Raw genomic sequence first — 23,074 nt, 5'->3', positions numbered from 1 at the left:
CTTTATCTTTACTGATTTTTTTTTTTTTTTTTTTTGCCTGCTTGATCTATTAGTTATTGACAGGGGGATGTTGGAATCTCCAAGTGGGTTTGCCTCTTCTTTTATTTCTATCGGTTTTTGCCTCACATATTTTGATGCTCTGTTGTTAGGTGTGTACATGTTAAAGATCATGTGTCTTCTTGGAGAATGACCCCTCTATTATTATGTAGTGTCCTTTTATCCCTGATAATTTTCCTTGTTCTGAAATCAACTTTGTCCAAAATGAGTATAAGTAGTTTTTTTTTAATCAGTGTTATCATTGTGTACCTTTCTCCATACCTTTACTTTTTTTTTTAAGATTTTATTTATTTGACAGAGAGGGACACAGCGAGAGAGGGAACACAAGCAGGGGGAGTGGGGGAGGGAGAAGCAGGCTTCCCACTGAGCAGGGAGCCCGATGCGGGGCTCGAACCCAGGACCCTGGGATCATGACCTGAGCCGAAGGCAGACGCTTAACGACTGAGCCACCCAGGTGCCCCTCCATACCTTTACTTTTAATCTATCAGATTCTGTATATTTAAAGTGGTTTTCCTGGGGCACCTGGGTGGCTCAGTTGGTTAAACATCAGCGTTTGGCTTAGGTCGTGATCCCAGCGTCCTGGGATCGAGTCCCGTCTCAGACTTCCTGCCCAGCGGGGAGCCTGCTTCTCCCTCACCCTCTGCCTGTTTGTGCGTGCGCGCTCTCTCTCTCTCTCTCTCGCTCTCTGTCAAATAAATAAATAAAATCTTTAAAAAAAAGTGGTTTCTCTGTTGATAAAATATGGTTGGGTCTTTTTTTTTATCCATTCTGACAATCTCTGTCTTTTAATTAGTGTAATTAGACCCATTCACATTTAAAGTGATTATTGATGTATTTGGATTGATATCAGCCAGGTTTGTAAGTATGTTCTATATGTTTCTAGAGGCCTCTTTTCCTACTTTCCCTGGGTTTAGTTGAGCATTTTTACTAATAAACAATTATACTTCTTTAAAAAAAAAGTTAGTGGTCTCCCTAGAGTTTGCAATACACACTATAATATTTGTGGAGTTTTAAAACCACCACTATATATGTATAGCTATATAGGAAGGACAAAATTGCAAAATGTTTAAATTTGAAGAATTTAAGTGAAGGGTATATGAATGTTTGTTGTTCAACTCTTTCCATTTTTATGTATGTTTGAAATTTTTCAAAATAAAAATATGGGGGGAAATGTTACTGTGCCATTGTCAGAGGCCAGCCAGCCTGATTTTTTCCTTCTTGTAGTCAATTTGCTTTTCCTCTGAATGCTTAAATTATTCATTCTTTATCCTTAAAGTTGAATAACTTAACTTGGATATTTATAGCTGTAAAGTGTCCCTTAATACATTTTCCTGGAATGCAGTGTGCATCTCCATCTAGAGGTTCAATTTTTTTTTCCTGGGTAATCACCTTTATTAAATCTTCTGGCCCGGGGTACCCAGGCGGCTCAGTTGATTACGTGATTAAGCATCTGCTTTGGCTCAGGTCATGATCCCGGAGTCCGGGGATGGGGCCCCACCTCGGGCTCCTTGCTCATCAGGGAGTCTCCTTCTCCCTCTGCCCCTCACCCCTCTCGTGCTTGCTCTCTCTCTCTTTTTCAAATAAATAAAATCTTTAAAAAAAATATTCTGGCCCATTTTGGGAGCACTTTGCATTTAGGACACAAATTATCCTCATGTTGGACCATTTCTATCTCCTGTTTCTGTGGCCTCTCTGTGTTTCTTTAACTTTTCTTCAACGGCATATACCATGATCATCTTAAGCTTTTCTCTTAACTTGATTTTCAATGGTGTCTCTTCTATACCTTGCTATTTGTAATTCAATGTATTTTGTAATGGTGTTGCTTGGACCTTCAATTTATGTTTTTAGGTCTAATGTTCTCTGTTCTGTTTCTTTTGTTTCTGTTTACTCTCTTCTTGATGGGGTCTTATTTTTAATTAGTATACATACAGTTCATATAGATATAAAATTTCTTGCTATTCCTTTTTTTTTAAAGATTTATTTATTTATTTGAGAGAGAAAGAGAGAGAGTGGGGGAGGGGCAGAGAGAGAGGGAGAGAGAAACTTTAGCAGACTTTTGGGCCAAGCATGTTGCCCAACCTGGGGCCGATCCCTGGACCCTGAGATCACGACCTGAGCCAAAACCAAGAAGTCAGATGCTTAACCAGTTGTGCCACCCAGGCATCCCTCTTCCTCTTCTTTTAAATATATATCCCTGTAGATCATTTTCTTTATCAATATTTGCATGGTTTCTTCTTTCCTTGCCTTCCCCCCTCTTTTTTTCATTTTCATTGTTGAATGCACCGAACCATTGTTCTGCTTTTCACAATTTCAAGTAGTAGTCCATCCCTTTGAGGAATACTCTCAACTTTGGGTCATTTCCCAATGGGAAATTAGACTCAGGGAGAGAGCGATGATCAAGGATAGAGGGAAAAGAAAGGGTATCCCTCAAATGGTAAACTTCAGATTTCCTTCAATTCATAGATATGTGGGCTCTTCAATATGATTTCAGGGTGGTGGTGTGATTAGGAGCCAAGCCATCCTCTACTTTTCCTCTGTGCTCCAGAATCTTCTGCTTCCCTCCTTGACATCAGTGTTTGAATTTATTACATTATCTCTGGTTGTTGCCAATTATTAGTGATTTTTGGGGGAGGAGAAGATTTAAAAAAACTTATTGGGGGGATATTTGTGAAGAAGCAGGAAAAAAAATCTGTGGGATAGTCTTAATTCCCCCCTTTTAACTTAAAAGTCCATTACTCTCCATCCAGTCATGTTTATATTTAAAAGCAGGTCACAGGAAGAGGGAAATACTTTTCAGAAGGAAAAAACCCAAATGCTTTGAGCTGGACATGATCTCAGAAGTCATCTACTTCTCAAGTTCACAGAGCCAGTTAATGACTGAGCTGGGACTACCTAAAGGTCTCCTGATATTTTTTTTTCCATCTCCCTCTCTCTCACTAATGGGTAGAATTGTAGACATTGGGGTGGGGGGGAGACAGAGTAGTTTTCATACTGTGACTTTCCTTCCCTGCCTCTAATCATACTACATGCCTCTGAGACTTTGTTAAGGGCACCCTGGTGGCCCAGAAATTGGGGCTCTAACTATAACACTAAAAAAAGTACACCCTGGATAAATATGACTCTAAAATGAGAGAAGAACACTAGGGGAAAACTGTAAGAAGCTTTTTTCTTTTTCCTCTTCTCTCTAGTTTCAAAAAAAACCTCAACCAACCAACCAAACAAACAAAACCAAAAAACTGCCACCAGAGGTATAAATCATTTTAGGGTATGAAACATTGTAAAAGTGAGGAGTTGGATTTTCTGGGTTGATTCAACTCAGCTGCCATGACAGATAATGAGAATTGAGAAATGGTCCCTGTGAGAACTGTATTATGAGTATATGCCTTGGATTTTAATGTCAGTTGGAAAATGCTCCTAAAAACAAACTAAAGGAGGGTAGTTTAATAGGAAATGTAAAAAACACAATCTGCCTTGAATGCTATTACTCCCCAAAGGGTCAGACATATTCCCGATCTGTGACACATCTCGGAATGCACCCCATTTATTACAATGGGCCTTCCCTCTTCTGAAAGGACAGCTATGAAACTGTCCCCAAACTTGTTGTCACTATCCACTGTCAAAACCAGAGGATTAAATATTTCCTGACCTTCCCAGAAAGGCAGAGTCCTATTGCTTAAAGAGATTTTTGATCTTTGTGCTACAATGAGGACCTTTATTGATTCTGAGTTGGGGACATCCAGAAATTAAACTTGACCCCTAGCTGCAAGAAAAAGACAAAAGTAAGAAAAGTACAAATAAAAGTATTTTGTCAAAATCAGGTATCAAAAACTTAGAATTCATAAAAAATCTAGAATTGTTCATGTGGTAATATACATGACATGAAGGAATTAAACAATGATGGAAGTCTTTAGGTTCAGAAGCATAAAACATGGGAGCAAGTGACTGACCCCTTGCACCTGAGAGGCAGCAGAGTATCATGGGAAAGAGGACAGGTTCTGAGATACTGATGTGGATAAGTTACTTAATGATAAGCCCCAGTTCCTCATCTGTAAAGTACAGATCACAATTTTAAGTATTCATTTTATTACAAAGATTAAACAGGTTAATATGTGTAAAATGCCTGAATTAGACTAAGTATCCAATAAAAGTCTCCTGTTATTATTTTCCCCTGAAGACTAGAGTTCACATTGCTTTTATTTTTGCTTATATTTCTTGCAAGGACCAGTCCAGCGATTTCTTATATCTTGCTCTTGTAAAAATTAATAAAGGGAGGCTAGAAGGGAAGTCTTACCATTCCATGTCAATTACAAGAATTGTCAATTATAGACCCCAACAGAAGAATCACCAATAGAAAAGAATCATCAATTATAGGCCCCAGCAGAGAAAGATATACATTGTATCCCCTAGGAGAAATCAACTATCTCTGCAACTCAGCCAATGAGAAATCATCATCACCCTGAACTCTTGCTTTTCCCCAGCAAACTTTTGTTCAAAACAACTCTTCCCAACTTGTCCTCCTTCCCCAGAAAGTAATGTTTTCAGAAACCACTTCTGTCCTACTCTCGGACCCTGTGTTTTGGGTAGATTGTCCTAACTCCCAGCTCCTGAATGTCTAGCCAACCAGACCATTCCACCCCCCTAAACATGCTGATTAGTTTAAGACTGGGCAGATGACCCAAATTAAGACAATGAGGTGAAATCCTGGGGCTTTTGCTAGACTTGTTCAGAAAGCAAGAACTGCTAACCTATTAGAGTATAAGTCTAGAGGTACCAGTGGTCACCATAGGGAAAGCCTGCCTGAGAATGGATTCAACACAGAGGAATGCAGAACTGAGAGACAGAGATGGTTCTTTAATTGGATGTTTGAGTTCCTGGGTCCAGCTATAACTGTAGACACATACACATGCACACTTTACAGTTTTATAAGCCAAATAAAGTCTTTTTTTTCTTAAGTCAGTTTGGATTGAGTTTCTGTCATTGCACTTGAAATCCTGATAAATAATCCTGACCTAGGAAGAAATATGAACCAGGCAGTGCAATCTAATTGCTCATTTGTATATTTTTTTTTTCGCATTTTCACCGTCTCCTCTTGTATTCAATGCCTTCATGCTCTTGGTCTTCCTGTTTATTTCCTCCTGGGGAATAATCTGAAAATGTTTGCCCTTGATGCTATAGGGTGAATTTGTGTTGCTGTGTTATTTTTCTTAGATAATTACATTTGAAGCCTTACATTTAGTCCTACAATGAAAGGCTTTGTTAAAGGACTTTAGCTTTAGATAAGTAGGTATGTCAAAATTAAAAGAAACATTAAAAATGTATCAACCAAATAACAATGTGTAGGGGCGCCTGGGTGGCTCAGTCGTTAAGCATCTGCCTTCGGCTCAGGTCATGATTCCAGGGTCCTGGGATCAGGCCCCGCATCAGGCTCTCTGCTCCGTGGGAAGCCTGCTTTTCCCTCTCCCACTCCCCCTGCTTGTGTTCCCTCTCTCGCTGTGTCTCTCTCTGTCAAATAAAGAAATAAAATCTTTAAAAAAAATAATGTGTAACTGTTATTTAGATTCTAAATCAAACCAATCGTTTTTAAAATAAACAATGAGGGCGCCTGGGTGGCTCAGTCGTTAAGCGTCTGCCTTCGGCTCAGGTCATGATCCCAGGGTCCTGGGATCGAGTTCCACATCGGGCTCCCTGCTCTGCGGGAAGCCTGCTTCTCCCTCTCCCACTCCCCCTGCTTGTGTTCCTGCTCTTGCTATGTCTCTCTCTGTCAAATAAATAAAATCCTTTAAAATAAAATAAAATAAAATAAAATAAAATAAAATAAAATAAAATAATAAAATAAATAAAATAAAATAAAATAAAATAAAATAAAATAAAATAAAATAAATAAAATAAAATAAAATAAAATAAAATAATAAAATAAAATAAAATAAAATAAAATAAAATAAAATAAAATAATAAAATAAAATAAAATAAAATAAAATAAATAAAATAAAATAAAATAAAATAAAATAAAATAAAATAAAATATAAAATAAAATAAAATATAAAATAAAATAAAATAAAATAAATAAAATAAAATAAAATAATAAAATAAATAAATAAATAAATAAATAAAATAAAATAAAATAAAATAAATCAAATCAAATCAAATAAATAAAATAAAATAAAAAAAATAAAATAAAAAAAAAAATAAAATAAAATAAATAAAATAAAATAAAATAAAATAAATAAAATAAAATAAATAAAATAAATAAATAAAATAAAATAAAAAATAAAATATAAAATAAAATAAAAAATAAAATAAAATAAAATAATAAAATAAAATAAAATAAAATAAAATAAAATAAAATAAAAAACTGATATAATCAGGGGAAACTGAACATTGGCTGGGTATTTGTTATTCAGAAATAATTGTTAAAATATCTGTGTGTGATAATGCTAACGTGGTAATTTTTAAAGAGTTTCTATCTTCAGAAGATAAATATGTAAATGTTTTTGGCTAGAAAGATACAGTATTTGAAATTTGCTTCAAACTATTCCAGTAGGGAAAAAAAATTCCAGTAGGAAAAGGGTGAGAGGAGAGGAGGTACAGATGAAACAAGATTTGAGATAAGTTAGTAATGGTTGAAGCTGGGGTGATGGGTTGAGCATGGGGTTCATTATCCTATTTTAACTTTTTAAGTTTGAAATTTTCCAGAAATTTTTTAAAAGTAATAAGTAGAAATGGCCAAGGTTGCTATTTGCCTACCCAGAATCTATGCTCTCCTTCTCCCTTACAAACAGAACCCCTATATGGTTGAGGATGCAATGTAACTATCTAAATAAAAAAAAAAAAATTTAATGATTTTTTTCTTCCGGTCTCCCTTGCAGATGTGACTAACCAGTGGAAATCAGAGAGAAGCCATCGGGTGTGGCTTCCAAAAAAATTCTTTAAAGGTGGTGGCTCAGCTGGTAAGTGAGCCTCTGACCCTTGCCTCTTCTTTTCTGCTGCCTTAGACCAAGATCTGAGGAAGGAACTGGCAGGGTCATCTTGCATCACAGTCAAGATGCATGATGCTATGGATGGTGGCGCCAAAAGACAGAAGGAATCTGGATCGTTGATGACTGTGGAGCTGACACACCAGCTCGAGGATACTTTCCCCCCACTTTTTTTTTTCTCCAACAGGGAGAATTAACCCTTTTTCTTAGTTTAAATTTGTAAATGCCCTTACAGAGGCTGTCAACTCTACGAAGACAAGGTCCTTGTCCTTAAGCTCACAAACTGGAGGGCTTTTTGGAATTATCTGGGGTGCTTTTTAGAATATTAGGGCGTGGACCCCACTTCCAGGGTGCCTGATTTCAATGACTTGGTGTCCAGCGTAGGCACTGGAATTTGTAAAAGCTCTCCCTGGTGGTTCTAACGTGCCACCAACCCGGAGACCTACTGTTAGAGCTCGCCGTGTGATTCCCGGAGCGCGCAGTCCCTGGCCGGGCAGCAGTCGACACAAGATGACTGGGATCACCCGAGACTGCCTGGACCAGGAGGGGCACTGGCCCCGGCTGCCTTGCGCGTCAATCCACCCAGCCGCGCCTTTTTCCCCGCCCCGCTGTGGCTCCGCCCCGCTATGGCCCTCGAGGGCGCCGGAACTCGAGCTGCCCGCCTTCCGGGAGCGCCGAGGTGCGCCTGCGCGGCGCCGGGTCCCGGCGGGCGCTTTGAATTTCGCTCCCGGAGTCGCCTCTCGCGATCCTGGGCGTCTCGACGGCTCGCGATACTGCAGCGCGTGGCGCTTTGCTCCCGGATCCGCGCCAGGTTGGGATCTGAAGTTGGGGGTCCTGCCCTCGGAGGCAGACGCAAGGCATTGTTTGGGCGGAGTAGGGGCGCGGGGGAGCCAGGCGGAGCCGAGGAACCGGGCTTGTCTTCCCACCGCTCGGTTGGCTGCAGTGGTTGTTTTAGATCTGTCCTACCCTCGGAATGAATGATAACTGACTCCCTTCCTTCCCCTCCCTCTGCCTCTGTATCAACCCCAAACCGTAAAGCTCCAGTCCCCGCAGCATGGGAGAAATGCTTACTTGGACTCGTTTCTTTGCACTTACTGTGCGTTTTCTTTTTAACTCATGTGTACTTTGCCGTTTTAAAGAAAACTTCAGAGTTGTCTTTATATATAAATCGTGCATTTGTCCCCCTAAATCCCCTGTACCTTGGTTTGGGATGCGTTGATTCCAGAAGGCTCAAAGACAAGTCAGTATTGGACTCTAGTTAAAAACTGAATTTTGTAGAATGGAAAGAAATTGAGTTTTTGTACTTTCTTTTCAAGATGTGATTTACTGGATCACCTCTGTGGTCCATTTACTGGCTCACATTACTGATCAATACTGGTAAATACCACTATTGGATTATGAAAGTAAACAGAAACTTGTCCTTTCTGTTTTTGTAAATGTTTGTTTATTTTTTTTTTTTCTTCAGAGGCTTAAAGGATGGCCTCCTCAGATCTGGAACAATTATGCTCTCATATTAATGAAAAGATTGCCAACATTAAAAGAACTCTGTCACTAAGAAATTGTGGTAAGTAGGACAGATTCCACTGACGTCGTAGATATAAAATGCATTTTAATTATTGTTCCACTGTGAGTATCTTATGCCTGGTTAAGTGAAAGGTAATTTTAACTTTCAAATAGTGGTTTTTTGAAGCACTCCAGCATTAATATTTTGAATATTGCGGAGTACTAAAATGTAAGTTATATTGAACAATGAACTGGATATTAATTAGACTTAATTGCTTGTGTTTTTCTGAGATACAAAAGGCACAATAGGAAGATTTGAAGGTTAATTTGTGGTGTTAAAGCTAAGTGGGGATACTGAAAGGTAAGGAATAAAAACAGAAGTGGAAAAGACCCACAGAGGTAAAAAATAGCCCATCTCCAGCCTGCTTTGGAGGAAGCTTATTGTTATATATGACTAGGAAACAACTGATTGAAAATGTCCAGTTCTAATGTCCAGAAGCTTGGAGATTGTAACCATCTTCCAGAATATTTTGAAGTGCTGAAAGAGAATGAGGCAATGACAGTGCAAAGAAATGGGTGATCCTTGTCAAATCTGGGAAAATATTGTTTACAAAAATTGTGAGCTCCCGGGTCCATTCTAGGAGAGCTTAAGATTTATTTATAGGCAGAATTCTACCTGCTGGGAAAATTGTGGTGAAGTTTAGTATAGTTTGTAGTATGAATTGGTAATTTAAGAAATTTTTTAAAATATTAAATTATAATGTTGAAATGCCCTTTCAAATTATACATGTCCTTCTAGGGACTTTGATATTCTTCATCTCTTGTTGAGAACCTCCAGTAAAGGAACATCATCCATTATACAGTTTACAGCTCACATTCTCTGTAGAAAGTTAAAGCTGAAGGGACTGTGGGTTCATCTTCTCCAGCTCCCTCGTTTCACACATGACTCTCAGAAGTCAAGTGACTTGCCCAGCTCCCCTAACTCCTAGGTAGTCAGTTGGGACCACAGTTTTGTATCTTGAGTCCCAGTCTAGTATTCTTTCTACTTCTATGCCACTTTGATTCAATAACGCAAAAAGGACGTCTATAACTAGTCTTGCTTACCTTCTCTTTCTAGGGGCATGATTACTGTGGGATAAACAGATAAAATTTAGAGACCTATAAAACAACTAAACCTTGAATTCAAATGACTCCACCAAGGCATGAGGACTGGCCTAAGCAATGTGAACTATTAGATCACTACACACTCAGTAACCATCATTTGTATGTGGGGAGAATGATTTCTCTCTTTGGTTCCATAGCTTATTTAATAGAGCCCAGTAATTTGTTTGCCACTCTGGCTGCAGTAATTTACTAGATTACTTCTATTAAAAGTATTGTATTTGCTCAGTTGATTATGTTTCTATAAATCAGTAGACAAGGCCCTAAAATTTAGGTGACTAAAATTATTTGAGATACCAGTGTATCCAAACTAGTTATTTACTCCCTATAAATTAATCTCAATAGAGACATCCGTACTCTTATTACTTACTAATTTCTTCTAGTTGTTACGAGCCTACAATCAAATGCAATTAACATTGCCCTATTAGACAGAATTATATGCTGCTTGTCATGACGATGATGATGAATAGTAGTTAGCATTTATTGAGTGTTTTACCAGATTCCAGGCACAGTGTTCAACCCATCTTATATGTACTTTCTTGCTTATCTTCACAGTAACCTTGAGGTAGGTGCCGGTGTCTCTGGCTTTAGGTCTTGGACCTTCTGGCCATTTTACTCTACAGCCTCCATAATCTACAGATACAGTCAAATTATGCTTTTGTTTATTTTTTCCCCCCGTCTCCCCAATAGTGACTTTACTTATGTGTATTTCATTGGTTACTAGAAATAAAGAAGGAAAGATTTGATTACGAGAATAGTTTTTCTTTTGTGCTTTTGATCTGCTCTTTAAAACAAAATTTTTTTTATTCTTTTATTTCTGGGGAGGAGGAGACTCTGGTTTTCTCATCCTCAAATCTGTGGAACTAGAGACAGGTGCCAGGAGGTGGGGTTGGGAGTATGAGAGCATGCTACTTTATAAATGCCTGGTGTTTGTTTCTGTCAAGCATCCCAGGCTTAGTACCAGCCTGTGACTTTTTATGTTACTTTTTCTTCTTAGAAATAGTAAATAGTGTAAATACGAATCTCAAACCAGGTGCATCCCAAGCCACTACTACAAATTCTGAAGGGAAACTGTCCCCCATCTTCCACACACCCTTGAGAGCCACAAGCTTCTCTCCCTGGCGAGTGATTAGAATTTTGAGGTGTGCACTTTAACTGAAGGTTTATCTCATGAAGAAGGCTCATTTGGGATTCTCACTTCCAACACCCTGTGCTTTGAAGTACAAAAGCCTTGGTTCTTGCACCCATTAAAACCAAATGTGTTGGGTTGCTGAGACTGGCAAACTCCTCTCTCCAGATTTCCTCTGCACCCCCAATTAGGGCTGCTGCAGCATCAGCTCCCACATACTGCCAGTCTGTGGGTCTGTCTTCATGCTGCAGCCCTTGAGATTTACCTTATTCTCATGAAAGCTCAGCTATGCATGTAGAAGTTTTTTTGTTTTTTGTTTTTTTATCTAACATTTCTAGGTGTTTTATCATAGTAGAAGACTTTGCCAAAATCAAAAGACTCAGGGGACACTTCATACTTACCTCTCTCTTCCTTCTTTACCATATTACTTAGAAATGAGGTCTTAAGATTATCCATGGAGACAGGTCCTAGGGGCTGAAACAAGAGTCCTATCTCCTCCCTAAGTGTCTCTCTAAAGTAAAGCTCTGGTCCAAGAGTTTAATTGGGAACAACTGAGTTAAAGAATACAGAATGCTAATACTTTTCTGTATACTTTATTTTTCATTCCCTCTTTGTCTATTAATAGGTCAGGAACCTACCTTGAAGACTACATTAGATAAAATAGGAGATGAAATCATTGTAGTAAATGAACTTCTAAATAAATTGGAATTGGAGATTCAATATCAAGAACAGACCAACCATTCACTCAAGGTAATGTTTTTCCAGTAAAGAAATGAAAGGGCAATAGATACAAACTCCATCATCACCAGGGAATTCTGAAGGATTCTTTAAATTTTTAAGATGTTCTTACCTTTTTAAATTACTAATGGTATAGAGTGCTATTTGCATTGTATCTTCTTAGTATAAAGGACTCCGGAGCTCCACAGGTGTTTCTTTATGCTGGTTGCCAATGAAATTGAACTGTACTAAAAGGAAGATATCCTAAATAATTTTTGGTAGGTTTAATTTAAACAAGCGGTCTGGTAGAGTGGTGTGTCAGGAACACCTACCCTGGGGCAAGGAGATGCAGATTCTCACCCTGGCTGCCCTTAGCACCCTCTGGCACCCTGAAAAAGACCTGTTACTTCTTCGGGTCTTGTGGTCCTCATTTGGAAAATAATGAGTCATACTGAACTATTTCTTAGGTCCCTTCTATTCTGCATTTCTCTGTTCTATAAAATACAAGGATTCTCAAGTACAGAAACACTTGAGTCTCAGTTGCACACCATTTTGTTCCAAGTAAGCTTTCTAACTGACTAAGCTAATGAAAGTGCTTGTGTACTTCTGGGAAAATACGCCATCTGTACATAGTTACCTCATGCCGTTAGAGCCACTGATGTGTTCCGTGGGATTGAACAAGGTGGCCTCCATGGTCCCTTTCAGCCTTAAAATCCTTAAGGTCTGTAAAGACTTTTCAGCTATAGGAATGGGCATGAATATGCCTATCCTGTTACTAGTTGAAATGAAATTAGTGGCTGTGAACATCATTCATCTCTTTGAAAGAAAGACATCCTATAAATTTAAAACAGAAGCCAATATTAGTTTCACTTCTAACCTACCCAAGAGTGCCCACGGTTAAGTGTGGGCCTAGAGAATGTTAGATTCAGAATTGAAGACTATTTAGAATTTTTGTTCATCTTATGATTGAGAATCAGATGACAGGAATCCAAAGGTGTAGAGTATTTTTCTTAATAAATTTGCATGAGTTCATAGTGTCAAGTTCTAGTGAAAGGTAAACTAAAGACAACACAAAACAAAAACAAAGCAGTTATGATCCAGTAGAAATTTCCATTAAGCTAGAGTATGTGCAGTGGAAGTTGTTACGAGTAGGTTCTCGTACACGTGCTCCAGGCACGCACTGTCCCCCTGGAGCTGTGGTACAGATAACACTGGGGAATGTTTGTTAAATCAACAAAAGCAATTTACCAGAATGACAAACATAAATCCTTCATACATTTTTTAGTTGCTTTCCAAGGCTGCAGTTAAATGTCAACCCTCCCTGTTGTAATGTGATTATAACAGTCGTTCTCTGAAAACCAGTAGGGAAAGCTACTATCTTGCCATCCAAAAAGAGCTCTAGAAACCAAAGGGTTTTTAAAAAAATATTGCTGCAGTCAGTGCTTTTCCACCTCTTCTGTGTTTTAAACACCCGCAGTCATTATGATTGTGAGTGAGTCTTTCATGCTCTTTATAACGTCTTAAAACACACACAGGCAGGACAGACACTTAACTTGGGAGCATTTTCTTTAAATTTTAGGAACTCTGTGAATCTCTTGAAGAGGATTATAAAGATGTGGAGCATCTCAAAGAGAACATTCCTCCCCATTTGCCTCAAGTAACAGTAAGCCAGAACTTGTAAGTGTATTTATAATTATTCTTGCTGTCTGCATTTACAAAACTATTAAACGTCTCAACTCTTTTTGCTTTCTTATGGACTTGTGGTTTTGTTAGTGATTATGTTTTTTTTTTTTAAGATTTTATTTATTTATTTGACAGAGAGAGAGAGATTGCAAGAGAGGGAACACAAGCAGGGGGAGTGGGAGAGGGAGAGGCAGGCTTCCCGCGGAGCAGGGAGCCCGATGCAGGGTTCGATCCCAGGACCCCGGGATCATGACCTGAGCCGAAGGCAGACGCTCAACGACTGAGCCACCCAGGCGCCCCCAGTCTTCTTGTCTTGCTACCTCTGCGGAAAATGTGGCTCCTCTTTCCCATGGGCGAGTGTCGGCTGGGCTCTCTTTTCCCACTTTTTCTCATTTCTTTTCCTCAGAGCAGAGTTTGTCCACCTCAGCCGTCTTAGGCCAGATAATTCTCTGTTGTGAGGACAGTGAGGATGTTGAGTAACACCCCTGCTCTCTGTCTACCGGCTAGATGTCGGCGGTATCCCCCCACCCCTCCCAGCTGTGACAGTGAAAAATGTCTTCTCACATTGCCATATGGCCTCTGGGGGACACACTCTCCCCTGATCCTTGAGAACCACTGTCTTAGGGTAAAAATAAGCTTAATAAACATCCCATCTTAAAAACAGCCACCGGAACAAAACACTTAGCTTTGCGTTCCCCCCTCAAACTAGTGCCCCCATGTGTCCCCGACCAGTATATGTTCACACCTCCTCTTTTCTCCAGAGCCCCACGGCCTGTCCCTGGGCTACTCGTGCTACCACACTCCGGCAACTGATCCAGAAACTCCCCCTCAGCCCTGATCCTCCTGTTCAGATGGTCTTTCTGTGTCTCTTCGTGTCGGAAGTGCTGAGTTCTGCTCTGCAGCAGCGCTCCGTTGGCAGCCCGCAGCCCTGACTTGGCTACCTCCCGTTGCTCCGCCCTTCTTGGCACTGCGGGCGTCTCCTAAACCTGTGTGTGGCTCATGCCCTCTCCACCATGCTCAGTGCTCACAGATGTCCAGCTCCAGCCTCGACAGGACCTCTGCTGCTTGCTGGGGGCCTAATACATGAGCTGTCCTCCCAGCTCTGCGTGTTTGAGGCCAAGCCGACCAGGCCCTTGTTAGCCACCCGCCATGCCCGCTGCCTTCCTCCCGTCCCCTGGACAGCACCCGGGTACCTTCCGCCCGTCTTTCTCTCTGTAGCCCTCAGCTGTGCATGCTGCCTCTGTGGGGTTTTGTCTGTCCCAGCCCTCCCTCCATTCTCATTGGCTGGCTCTGAGTGCGATCTTCCATCATTGTTTTTGAGCGCTCCTGTGTTTTGTCCCTCCATGGTTCCACTACTCCCTGCTCTCCAGGCTTCTGCCACCAAAGTTACATTTCTAAAAGGGGGTTCCAAGGGTGTAAAAACATTCCATGCGTAACTTAAAATTTTTTAACGTTTGAAATGTATCCTATATATACAGAAAAGTGACTAACCATTATTTGTGCAAATTAAAGAAGAGTAAAACAAACGTCGGTGTATCTGCCGGTCAGATTAAGGAAGGCACGGGGCTTGCTGAGTAGGAGAAGAGTCACATTACTGCTGGTGGTTGAAGTTCTCCAGAAGAAGATAAGCTCAGCAGAGTGCCTGGCATGGTCAGGGTCCCCTGCAGTTTCCCTGCAAGAAGAGAAAATGGTGGGCAAGGTCATGAATGAATGCTAGGAACAGAGGTCACCACAGGACATCTGCCAGGATTGTAGTGTGGGCTGGACATCGGACATCCAGCAGGAATATGGCCTGGGGAATAGGAGGAATTTTTCTTCTCCTGACCTCACTGTGGCTTAGCTTCAGTTTTCAGCCAAGGTCAAAGCAGAACCTTTCTGTAGATTGAAATGGTTTTCAGCTGATAGAGCAGGGCATGAAGAAAAAATCAGGAGCTTCCTTAGCATCTGGTGAAGACAAGCAAGTACAGCTAAGAATCAGCCAAGCTCACCATGAAGTCTCATGTTAGACTCATGGAAGGTTGATGGTACCATAGCATTGGGCATCTTCATCTTGACAACCTACAACATGGCCATCCACAGTTACAGCGCCTTGGGCACTATGACTGGTTGCCCTGTGTCTGGTGCTCAGCTGTTATCTTGGGATCTCACCTCCCTGTGTTTCTTGGGATTCCCTTCACTTGCTTTTGGGTTGGATCTACTCTGTCTCCTGTACCCCATTTCTTTTTTGGAGCAGTAGAGCTGGTATGGCTTCACTTGCTGCTGCCAGCAAGGGTCTCTTCCTTCCCTGGCAGCTAAATAACCCAGAAGCTACAGCCTATTTCTACACTCTCAGCTAGTGGGGTAGGAGCTATATTAGGCTTCTCACTGACTCCAAAAATTGGGTAGGACTGAATCCAAGAGTTCCATGCTCATTGCTGGCAACTAAAATGTGTCTGTAGCAGGCAAGGACTGATACTAACAGCCAGTGGGATAAATTAGAAAAATAGAAGTATAAGAGGACTAATGTTCCTGTGTCCAAAATTAGGGATTCAGGAAGAGAAGCTATTTAGTGGTTAAGATAAGTTCGACTTCACACGTATTGACTTTGAGGAGCCAGTGAGATAACTAATGAAGATGTTTAGCCTAGGTACTGTATACACCCATGTTTTGGGTATGTAAATTATAATTCTATTAGTGAAGATTCGGGGACTTAATTTTTCAGCGTTCTCTTCACTAGTCAGATCTTCATGAACAATAGGAGTGGGGGCAGCAAAAAATGTTAGCTATAAAATTATTTTGACAAGATGAATCTTGTATTTGTTAACTGATTATTTTTAGTTGGGAAAATTTTCTAGTATGCTGCAAAATTCTGATGATCTCTTATACATCTGTGCATCTCTGTCTGCAGTGCTAATGTGTCAGATCTTGACCCTGAAGAACCAATCAAAGTTGAGGAAACTGTACCCACAAAGAAGCCCCCAAAAGAACAAAGAAGTATTAAAGAAATGCTGTTTATAACTTCTGATGAATTTAATGGCATTCCAGCGTAAGTATTTAAGATAAAATTTTAACATTCAACTTTTTAATGGTCAACATACATGATTGTTTAAATCCTAAAGCTTGATTATATTCATAGCATGCTGTGTTCAAATATTGATCTTTTCTCCAAGTCTTATACAATGAAAATGCAGGAAATCTTTGTTGAAGATGCTTAAAATCATGGTTTTTATGTGGTCTAAAGCTCTTTTCATAGCAAGATCTAGAGATGGGTCAGTTTATTGCTGAGTCCTCTGCAGGACTATTTTGTGATACAGATTTATCCAGTTACATTTTAAAAGTAGCTATTCTGGGGCACCTGGGTGGCTTAGTTAAGTGTCCAGCTCTTGTTTTCAGCTCAGGTCATGATCTCAGGGTCATGAGATCAAGCCCTGCATCAGGCTCCATGCTCAGCTTGGAGTCTGCTTGTCCCTCTCCCTCTTCCCACTTACGCTCTCTCGTGCTCTTTTTCTCAAATAAATAAACAAAATTAAAAAAAGTAGCCTCAGTTTTGCTGTAATTTTAAGGGAAGTGTGCTGTATAGTTTTGAGAATTAGAATGGTGAGTATTGTGTTTGTTTGGTTTCCGTTTGTTCCTCAACTTCTGCCACACATTTGTTTGAGTCTGTGTTCTGTTCCAGGCTGTGGGTCACCTAGGAGAATAGTACAGGGGTGAGTAAGACAAGATACCTTCCCTGGAAGGAGGTCTGCTTTGCTCTTTACAGAAGACAGTAACAGAGAGCCCATTATGGAAACTCCTGTTTGTTTGTTGGTTTAAAGATTTATTTATTTTAGAGAGAGAGCATGTTCGGGGGAGGGACAGAGGGAGAGAGGGAGAAAGAAAGAGAGAACCAGACTCCCCACTGAGCACAGATCCCCATGCCGGGCTCCATGTGGGGCTTAATCTCATGACCCTGAGATCACGACCTGCGCTGAAATGAAGAGTCAGAGACACTTCACCAACTGAGCCGCCCAGGTGCTCCGGAAACGCATATTTTTAAACTCATCATTCCAGGGCTTTGCCTAACTTCTTGGCTTTATAGTATTAAATTTCTTGTTATGTTTTTATTATGTAAGTAATAACTTGTGAGAACATGTTGTCAGAAAATAATTCATCTGTAATTCTACCACCCAGATAAGATGGAGTATTTCCTTCCAGATTTTATTTACTTTCACATATATAATAGGTTGTTTCTGATTGTTATTACAACAATGTGGTTATACTGTCAATACAGTTTACTTACTTTTTTTATTATGAGCATTTTGCCATTGTTAACTGTTATTGTAAACGTGGGCTTATTAGTTGTGTTATATTTCATCAAAATGAGACCGACCTTTCTCTTCATTTTTTGTCAGTGATGTCTTTTATGGTAGCTTTATTTTCATGAAAGTTCTGTTTGATGATACTCAGTTTTTTAAATGTTATTTTTGTTGCTCATTGGCTGAGCCAAAGAGAAAAGCAAATGTCCGTGAGGAACAGTGGAGTAGATGGGCTTTTATAAAATGCTTCCAAGAAGAGATAAAGGAAGGAAATGAGGATAGTCATGGTAGAGTATTCATTTTTAATTCAAGGGGTTATTTGCTGCATGGGAGAACTTAGACCATTGGGATAAGGAAGAATATATTCCAAACATGGGGCTTTTGTTTATTATCTTTAAAAAATAAACACTGAGGGTTGAGTTAAAATAGAGAACATTGGCAGAGGGTGGGGGTGGGTATTGAAATTAAGGTGATAGTTCAGAGGATTTAAAGGAATTGCTTCGTGGGGAGCTGTGGGATCAACAGTTTGTGGGAACAGCGGCAAAAATGAATTTAGAAATGAAGAGAACAGGGGCAGCTAGGTGACTCAGTGAAGCGTCTGCCTTCGGCTCAGGTCATGGTCCCAGGGCCCTGGGATCGAGCCCCGCATCCGGCTCCCTGCTCCGCGGGGGGCCTGCTTCCCCCTCCCACTCCCCCCACCCCACTTGTGTTCTCTTTCTCTCTCTCTCTCCTCCTCCCTCCCTCCCTCTCTCAAATAAGATCCTTAAATAAAAGAATAACGAAAACGAATGTTTCTTGGTTAATATGAACATTTTCCTTTACACATATTCATATATTATTTTATATTATGGAAGTTTTGATTAGGGAACTGCCCCTTTGAGGAGAGGTGAAGGGCAGAGTTTCACATACTGAATCCACAGTTTGTTGAAGGGAAAAATGGAGGCAGATCATTGAGTTTTGTTTTTGGTAGGTACAGAGAAATCGAGGCTCCTATTTTTATATTCTAAGACTGTGTGGTGACTGGGAGGATGGCAAGAGGGAGATGGGATCGGAAGAGTGGCTTTAGAGAAGGACCAGTGCTCGAGGGGGTAGAGCCCAGAGCTGTGCACTGGCCCCCCTCCGCCCCGCACCTAGCCCCCAGGCCCTTTCCTCTGCCGGCGGCTCAGCTGGCGCTCTGTCCTGATCGCACTTGCCGTCTTTGTTGTGGTCTTTGTTGTCCATCTTCCCTCCTCCTCCTCCTCTTTTTTTTCTTTCTCAGAACAGATAAGTTTGCAAAAAACCAGAGTGGTATAAGTTAGGTAATTTATTTCATATTTAAATGTTTGTTTCCCTTGCTCACAAACATTCAAAAATGTTTCAATAAGCTTCTGTCTTGAAGTTAACCAGCAAGAGACCCTATTTTATTTTATTTTTATTTTTTTTTTTAAAGATTTTTTATTTATTTGACAGAGAGAGACACAGCGAGAGAGGGAACACAGGCAGGGGGAGTGGGAGAGGGAGAAGCAGGCTTCCTGCGTAGCAGGGAGCCCGATGTGGGACTCGATCCCAGGACCCTGGGATCATGACCTGAGCCGAAGGCAGACGCTTAACGACTGAGCCACCCAGGTGCCCCCAAGAGACCCTATTTTAAATTGTAGTATTTGAGACCCTATTTTAAATTGATGTTATCACTTCTTCCTCTCTAATTTAAATACATTCTCTGTAGGCAGAGAATGGCGATGAATACATCCAGTTAGAAATAGGGAAGTTAAGCAACTGATATGCTGTGGTTCTATTTAAATTTTCAGCTGTTGAGATATGTCTGGTTTATTTGGAAGTTGATATACATTTTTAAAACGGATTTGTTTATTTATTTTGGCGGGGGGTGGAGGCAGAGGGAGAGGGAGAGAGAAAATCTCAAGCAGACTCCATTCTGAGTGTGGAGCTGGACACGGGGCTCCATCTCACAATTCTGAGATCATGACCTGAGCTGAAAAGCATTGGATGCTCAACCAAATGAGCCACCCAGGTGCCCCTATACATTTTTTTTATGAGAGTTCTAATAGCTTTGCTTCTATATAAAGTCATCATACATAAACATTTTTCAAAGAAAATAATTTTGTATAATGATTCTTTTAAAAATTAATCATATATTTATTTGCAGGTACATGAAATCTCGCTTAACCTATTGTCAAATTAATGATGTTATTAAAGAAATCAACAAGGCGGTGGTCAGTAAATATAAGATCCTACATCAACCAAAAAAGTCAATGAGTTCCGTGGCCAGAAATCTCTATCACAGATTTATTGATGAAGAAACAAAGGATACCAAAGGTAAAAATGATAGCATATATGTGTGTGCATGTCGACTGGAGTGTAATTAAATCGTGAGAGACAAGATGAATTCTATAAAATTTTGAATCTAGAGAGGTAGTTCTCAACCAGGAGTGGTTTTCCCACTAGGGCACATTTTTCTCCATCACTGGAGATACTTTTGGTTGTTACAACTAGGGCTGGGGGTGCTACTGGCATCTAGAGGCTAAAAGTAGACTTGAGTACAATGCTCAAGACAGCTCCCACGGAAAGAAATAACTAGCTCTGAATGTCTGTAGTTCCAAGATAGAGAAGTGCTGCTTTAGAATCTATTATGAAACAATACCCAGTGTTTTTAGAATTAGAGTGGTAATGAAAACAGTTGGTCCTGCTTATATAGCACTTACCATTTGCCAGATCGTGTATTGAGATCCTCACATCTTATGAGGTACGTATGGTTGCCCCCATTTTGCAGATTAGGCAGAGAAAGGTTCTGTTACTTGCCCAGTGTCAGCCAGTTAAGGGACAGAGCTGCTGGGGGTTTCATTCTCTTAACCACTCTCCCATATTTCCTCTTGAAAAGTCAATTTTTTAGAAGATACAAACAGATAGCCAGTAATATGATAAGCAGGGCTACGTTTCTAAAATGCTACAGTGAACATGCAACTTCAGTTGAGAGAATACTAATCATTTTAGCAAGAATACCTGTTCTCAACTTTGGGTGCCTAATGATAATAAAAACGATCAATGTTATTCATGTTCACAATCTAATGCATTAAAGTCTCATCCTGAAAGTTGTCCTTAATGAAAATTGGTACTAATATCTTTATTTTCAGGTCATTATTTCATAGTGGAAGCTGACATAAAGGAGTTCACAGCTTTGAAAGCTGACAAGCGGTTTCACGTGATCCTGAATATCTTACGACACTGCCGGAGGCTCTCAGAGGTCCGAGGGGGGGGCCTTACCCGATACGTTATAACCTGAAGCACGTGGGTTTTTTTGAACTGGCTAACAATAGGGTGTAGAGGCCACTCACATAGTTTCCTTATATGTAATTTCTTTATATACAAGATTTCTTTGGCTTTTTCATTTTCTTTTCTAGCTTCCTATAAAAACGAAACATTTTAGTAAGTAAAGCATATATATTTTAAAATTCACTTTCTTTCAGCACATATTTAACCCCCTACCACATGAGCCTCTGGGCTAGGCATATAATGGAACTAAAAAATATTCATGGTTAGTTTTTGTGTTTAGTGACAGTGCTGTAGACCTCAGTAAGACAGATACACATGTGATAATGGAAGGAAAAGTTCAAGAAGATAAGGTCAAGGGTGCCCAGGCTTTTTTTTTTTTTAAGTAGGCTCCACACCCAGCATGGAGCTCAGCACGAGGCTTGAACTCACGACCCTGAGAGCAAGACCTGAGCTGAGATGAAGAGTCAGACACTTACCCGAATAAGCCACCCAGGTGCCCCAATGAGACTCAGGCTCTGTAGAATTAAAGGTCGTTAATGTCAAAATTCTATCAATGGCATTTCAGTCTGCAGGCAAAAGTTGGATTTGTAGGCAGCCCTTCCATGTAATGATTCTGCTTTCCCATATGTTGTTAGGGAACAGCTTACCTGAAATGCATTTGGTATAAACCAATCTATAAACATCAACCTGTAATGAAATTGTAATAAAAATATACTGAGATGAAAAAGATAATAACATGTAAGCAGTTTGATAGTTGTCATGGAAAATGGGTGGTTGGATTGCAAGAATTTAGGATGTTTCTCTTGTGTGCTTAAGGAGACTGTCTGGCTATGTGTGTTTTAGTCAGTGTTCTCCAGAGATATAGAACCAAGAGGAGATAGAGAGAGAGAGAGATTATGACAAATTGGTTAAGAAGTCCCCCGATCTGCCGTCTGCAAGCTGGAGACCCAGGAAAGCCGTGTGTAATTCAGTCCTGAGTCTGAGGGCCTGTGAAGCAGAGAAGATGCGATGTTGTTACTCAAGCAGTGAGGCAGGAAAAAAAGAAGTGAATTCCTCCTTCCTTCACCTTTTGTTGTATTCAGGTCGTCCATGGATTGGATGATGCCCACACACACTGGGGAGGGCAGTCTGCTGAGTCCACTGATTGAAATGCTAATCCCTTCACCCTCACAGACACATCCAGAAATAAGGTTTTAATGTGGGCACCCTGTGGCCAGTCCAGGTGACACATAAAGTCACCTATCACAGTCTCTCTGCCATTTGCTGGGCAGGTTGATCCTTGGAGCCGAGGGAAAAATCATCTCCTAGGCCTGGTGGCCTGGTTAATACTGTCACCATGAGGACCACAGAACATATTTTGGGCACTACGTATTATCCCTTCTTCCTCCCTAATTTAAATTCAGATGTGTTTAAATTTTCATGTCTTGCTTTAAATAAAAATAATGGCATTGTCCTTTACTTCGTTTTAAGTCTTGCTTGATTTTTCTCTATAAATTGTTTTTTTTCTATAAAAGATCATTTTATCTGCTTGAAATATTTCTTGACGCTCATAGTGAACAACTATGTTGACAAATGTGTCTAACTCTTGTAGAGTGGATACTAAGGTGAGCAATTAGTCTCTATTTTAATCATTAGCACATAATCAGTTTGTTACATTAATTTGAGCATACACTGGTAGACTTGTATTCATCAAAGAATAATAAAGACATTAATTTTCAAACAAGAACTAATCTCTGTGACTTGAACTTCATTTTCAAGAAAAATGACAGACTTGTTCTACTTACTTATTTTTGAAAATAACACTTTTAAAGATCTAAGTTTTGATGCACACTCCCTCAATGTGATATCAACACTCTTCCATCAAGAGGCAGGGTCCTTGTTCCCTCCGTTTGAATCCGGGCGTATCTTTGTAGCTTCAGCCAATAGAATGGAGAGAAATGCCACTGCATGATTTCCAAGCTAGCTGTTAAAGACAATATGAATTCCATCTGTCTCTTTCTTGGGATACTGTTCTTTGGAACCTTGTCACCATGTTGGAAGAATGCGAGGCTACAAGGAGAGAACACATTAACCACCAGCCCCAGCAGCCATGTGAAGAAATGATTCCAGCCCTCTGCATTCATGTATTCTTGCTGGGATCCCAGGCTTCAAGGAGCCAAAACAGGCTGCCCCCACTGCTCTGATTGAATTCAGGACCCGCAGAAATCATGAAAAAGAAATGATAATGGTTTAGAGACACTGTTTTTGCACTATTTGTCATACAACAGGAGATAATGGCAACACTACTCAAAACTAGCTTCACCAACAGT

General features: G+C 40.1%; 1 protein-coding gene across 2 annotated transcripts; it reads left to right on the top strand.

The window, feature by feature from the left end:
• Window positions 1–7,727: 7,727 nt before the first annotated feature.
• Window positions 7,728–22,223, top strand: SKA1 (spindle and kinetochore associated complex subunit 1). Of its 2 annotated transcripts, none has more exons than XM_028098369.2 (7): window positions 7,728–7,842; window positions 8,497–8,595; window positions 11,450–11,574; window positions 13,121–13,218; window positions 16,112–16,249; window positions 19,642–19,811; window positions 20,627–22,223. In XM_028098369.2, the coding sequence occupies exons 2-7, from the start codon at window positions 8,508–8,510 to the stop codon at window positions 20,773–20,775; spliced, it is 768 nt and encodes a 255-aa protein (XP_027954170.1). In that variant the 5' UTR covers window positions 7,728–7,842; window positions 8,497–8,507; the 3' UTR covers window positions 20,776–22,223. The 2 variants fall into 2 exon arrangements, with proteins under 2 accessions (XP_027954170.1, XP_087875460.1); XM_088019334.1 differs by lacking the exon at window positions 7,728–7,842 and adding an exon at window positions 8,319–8,408.
• Window positions 22,224–23,074: the final 851 nt, after the last annotated feature.

The sequence above is a fragment of the Eumetopias jubatus genome, unplaced genomic scaffold, assembly GCF_037043125.1.
Source record: "Eumetopias jubatus isolate StellerSeaLion01/CBP00866 unplaced genomic scaffold, mEumJub1_p1.0 scaffold_16, whole genome shotgun sequence".
NCBI lineage: Eukaryota > Metazoa > Chordata > Mammalia > Carnivora > Otariidae > Eumetopias > Eumetopias jubatus.
Note: the sequence above shows the minus strand (reverse complement) of the source record. Positions and strands in the feature narration are given on the sequence as shown.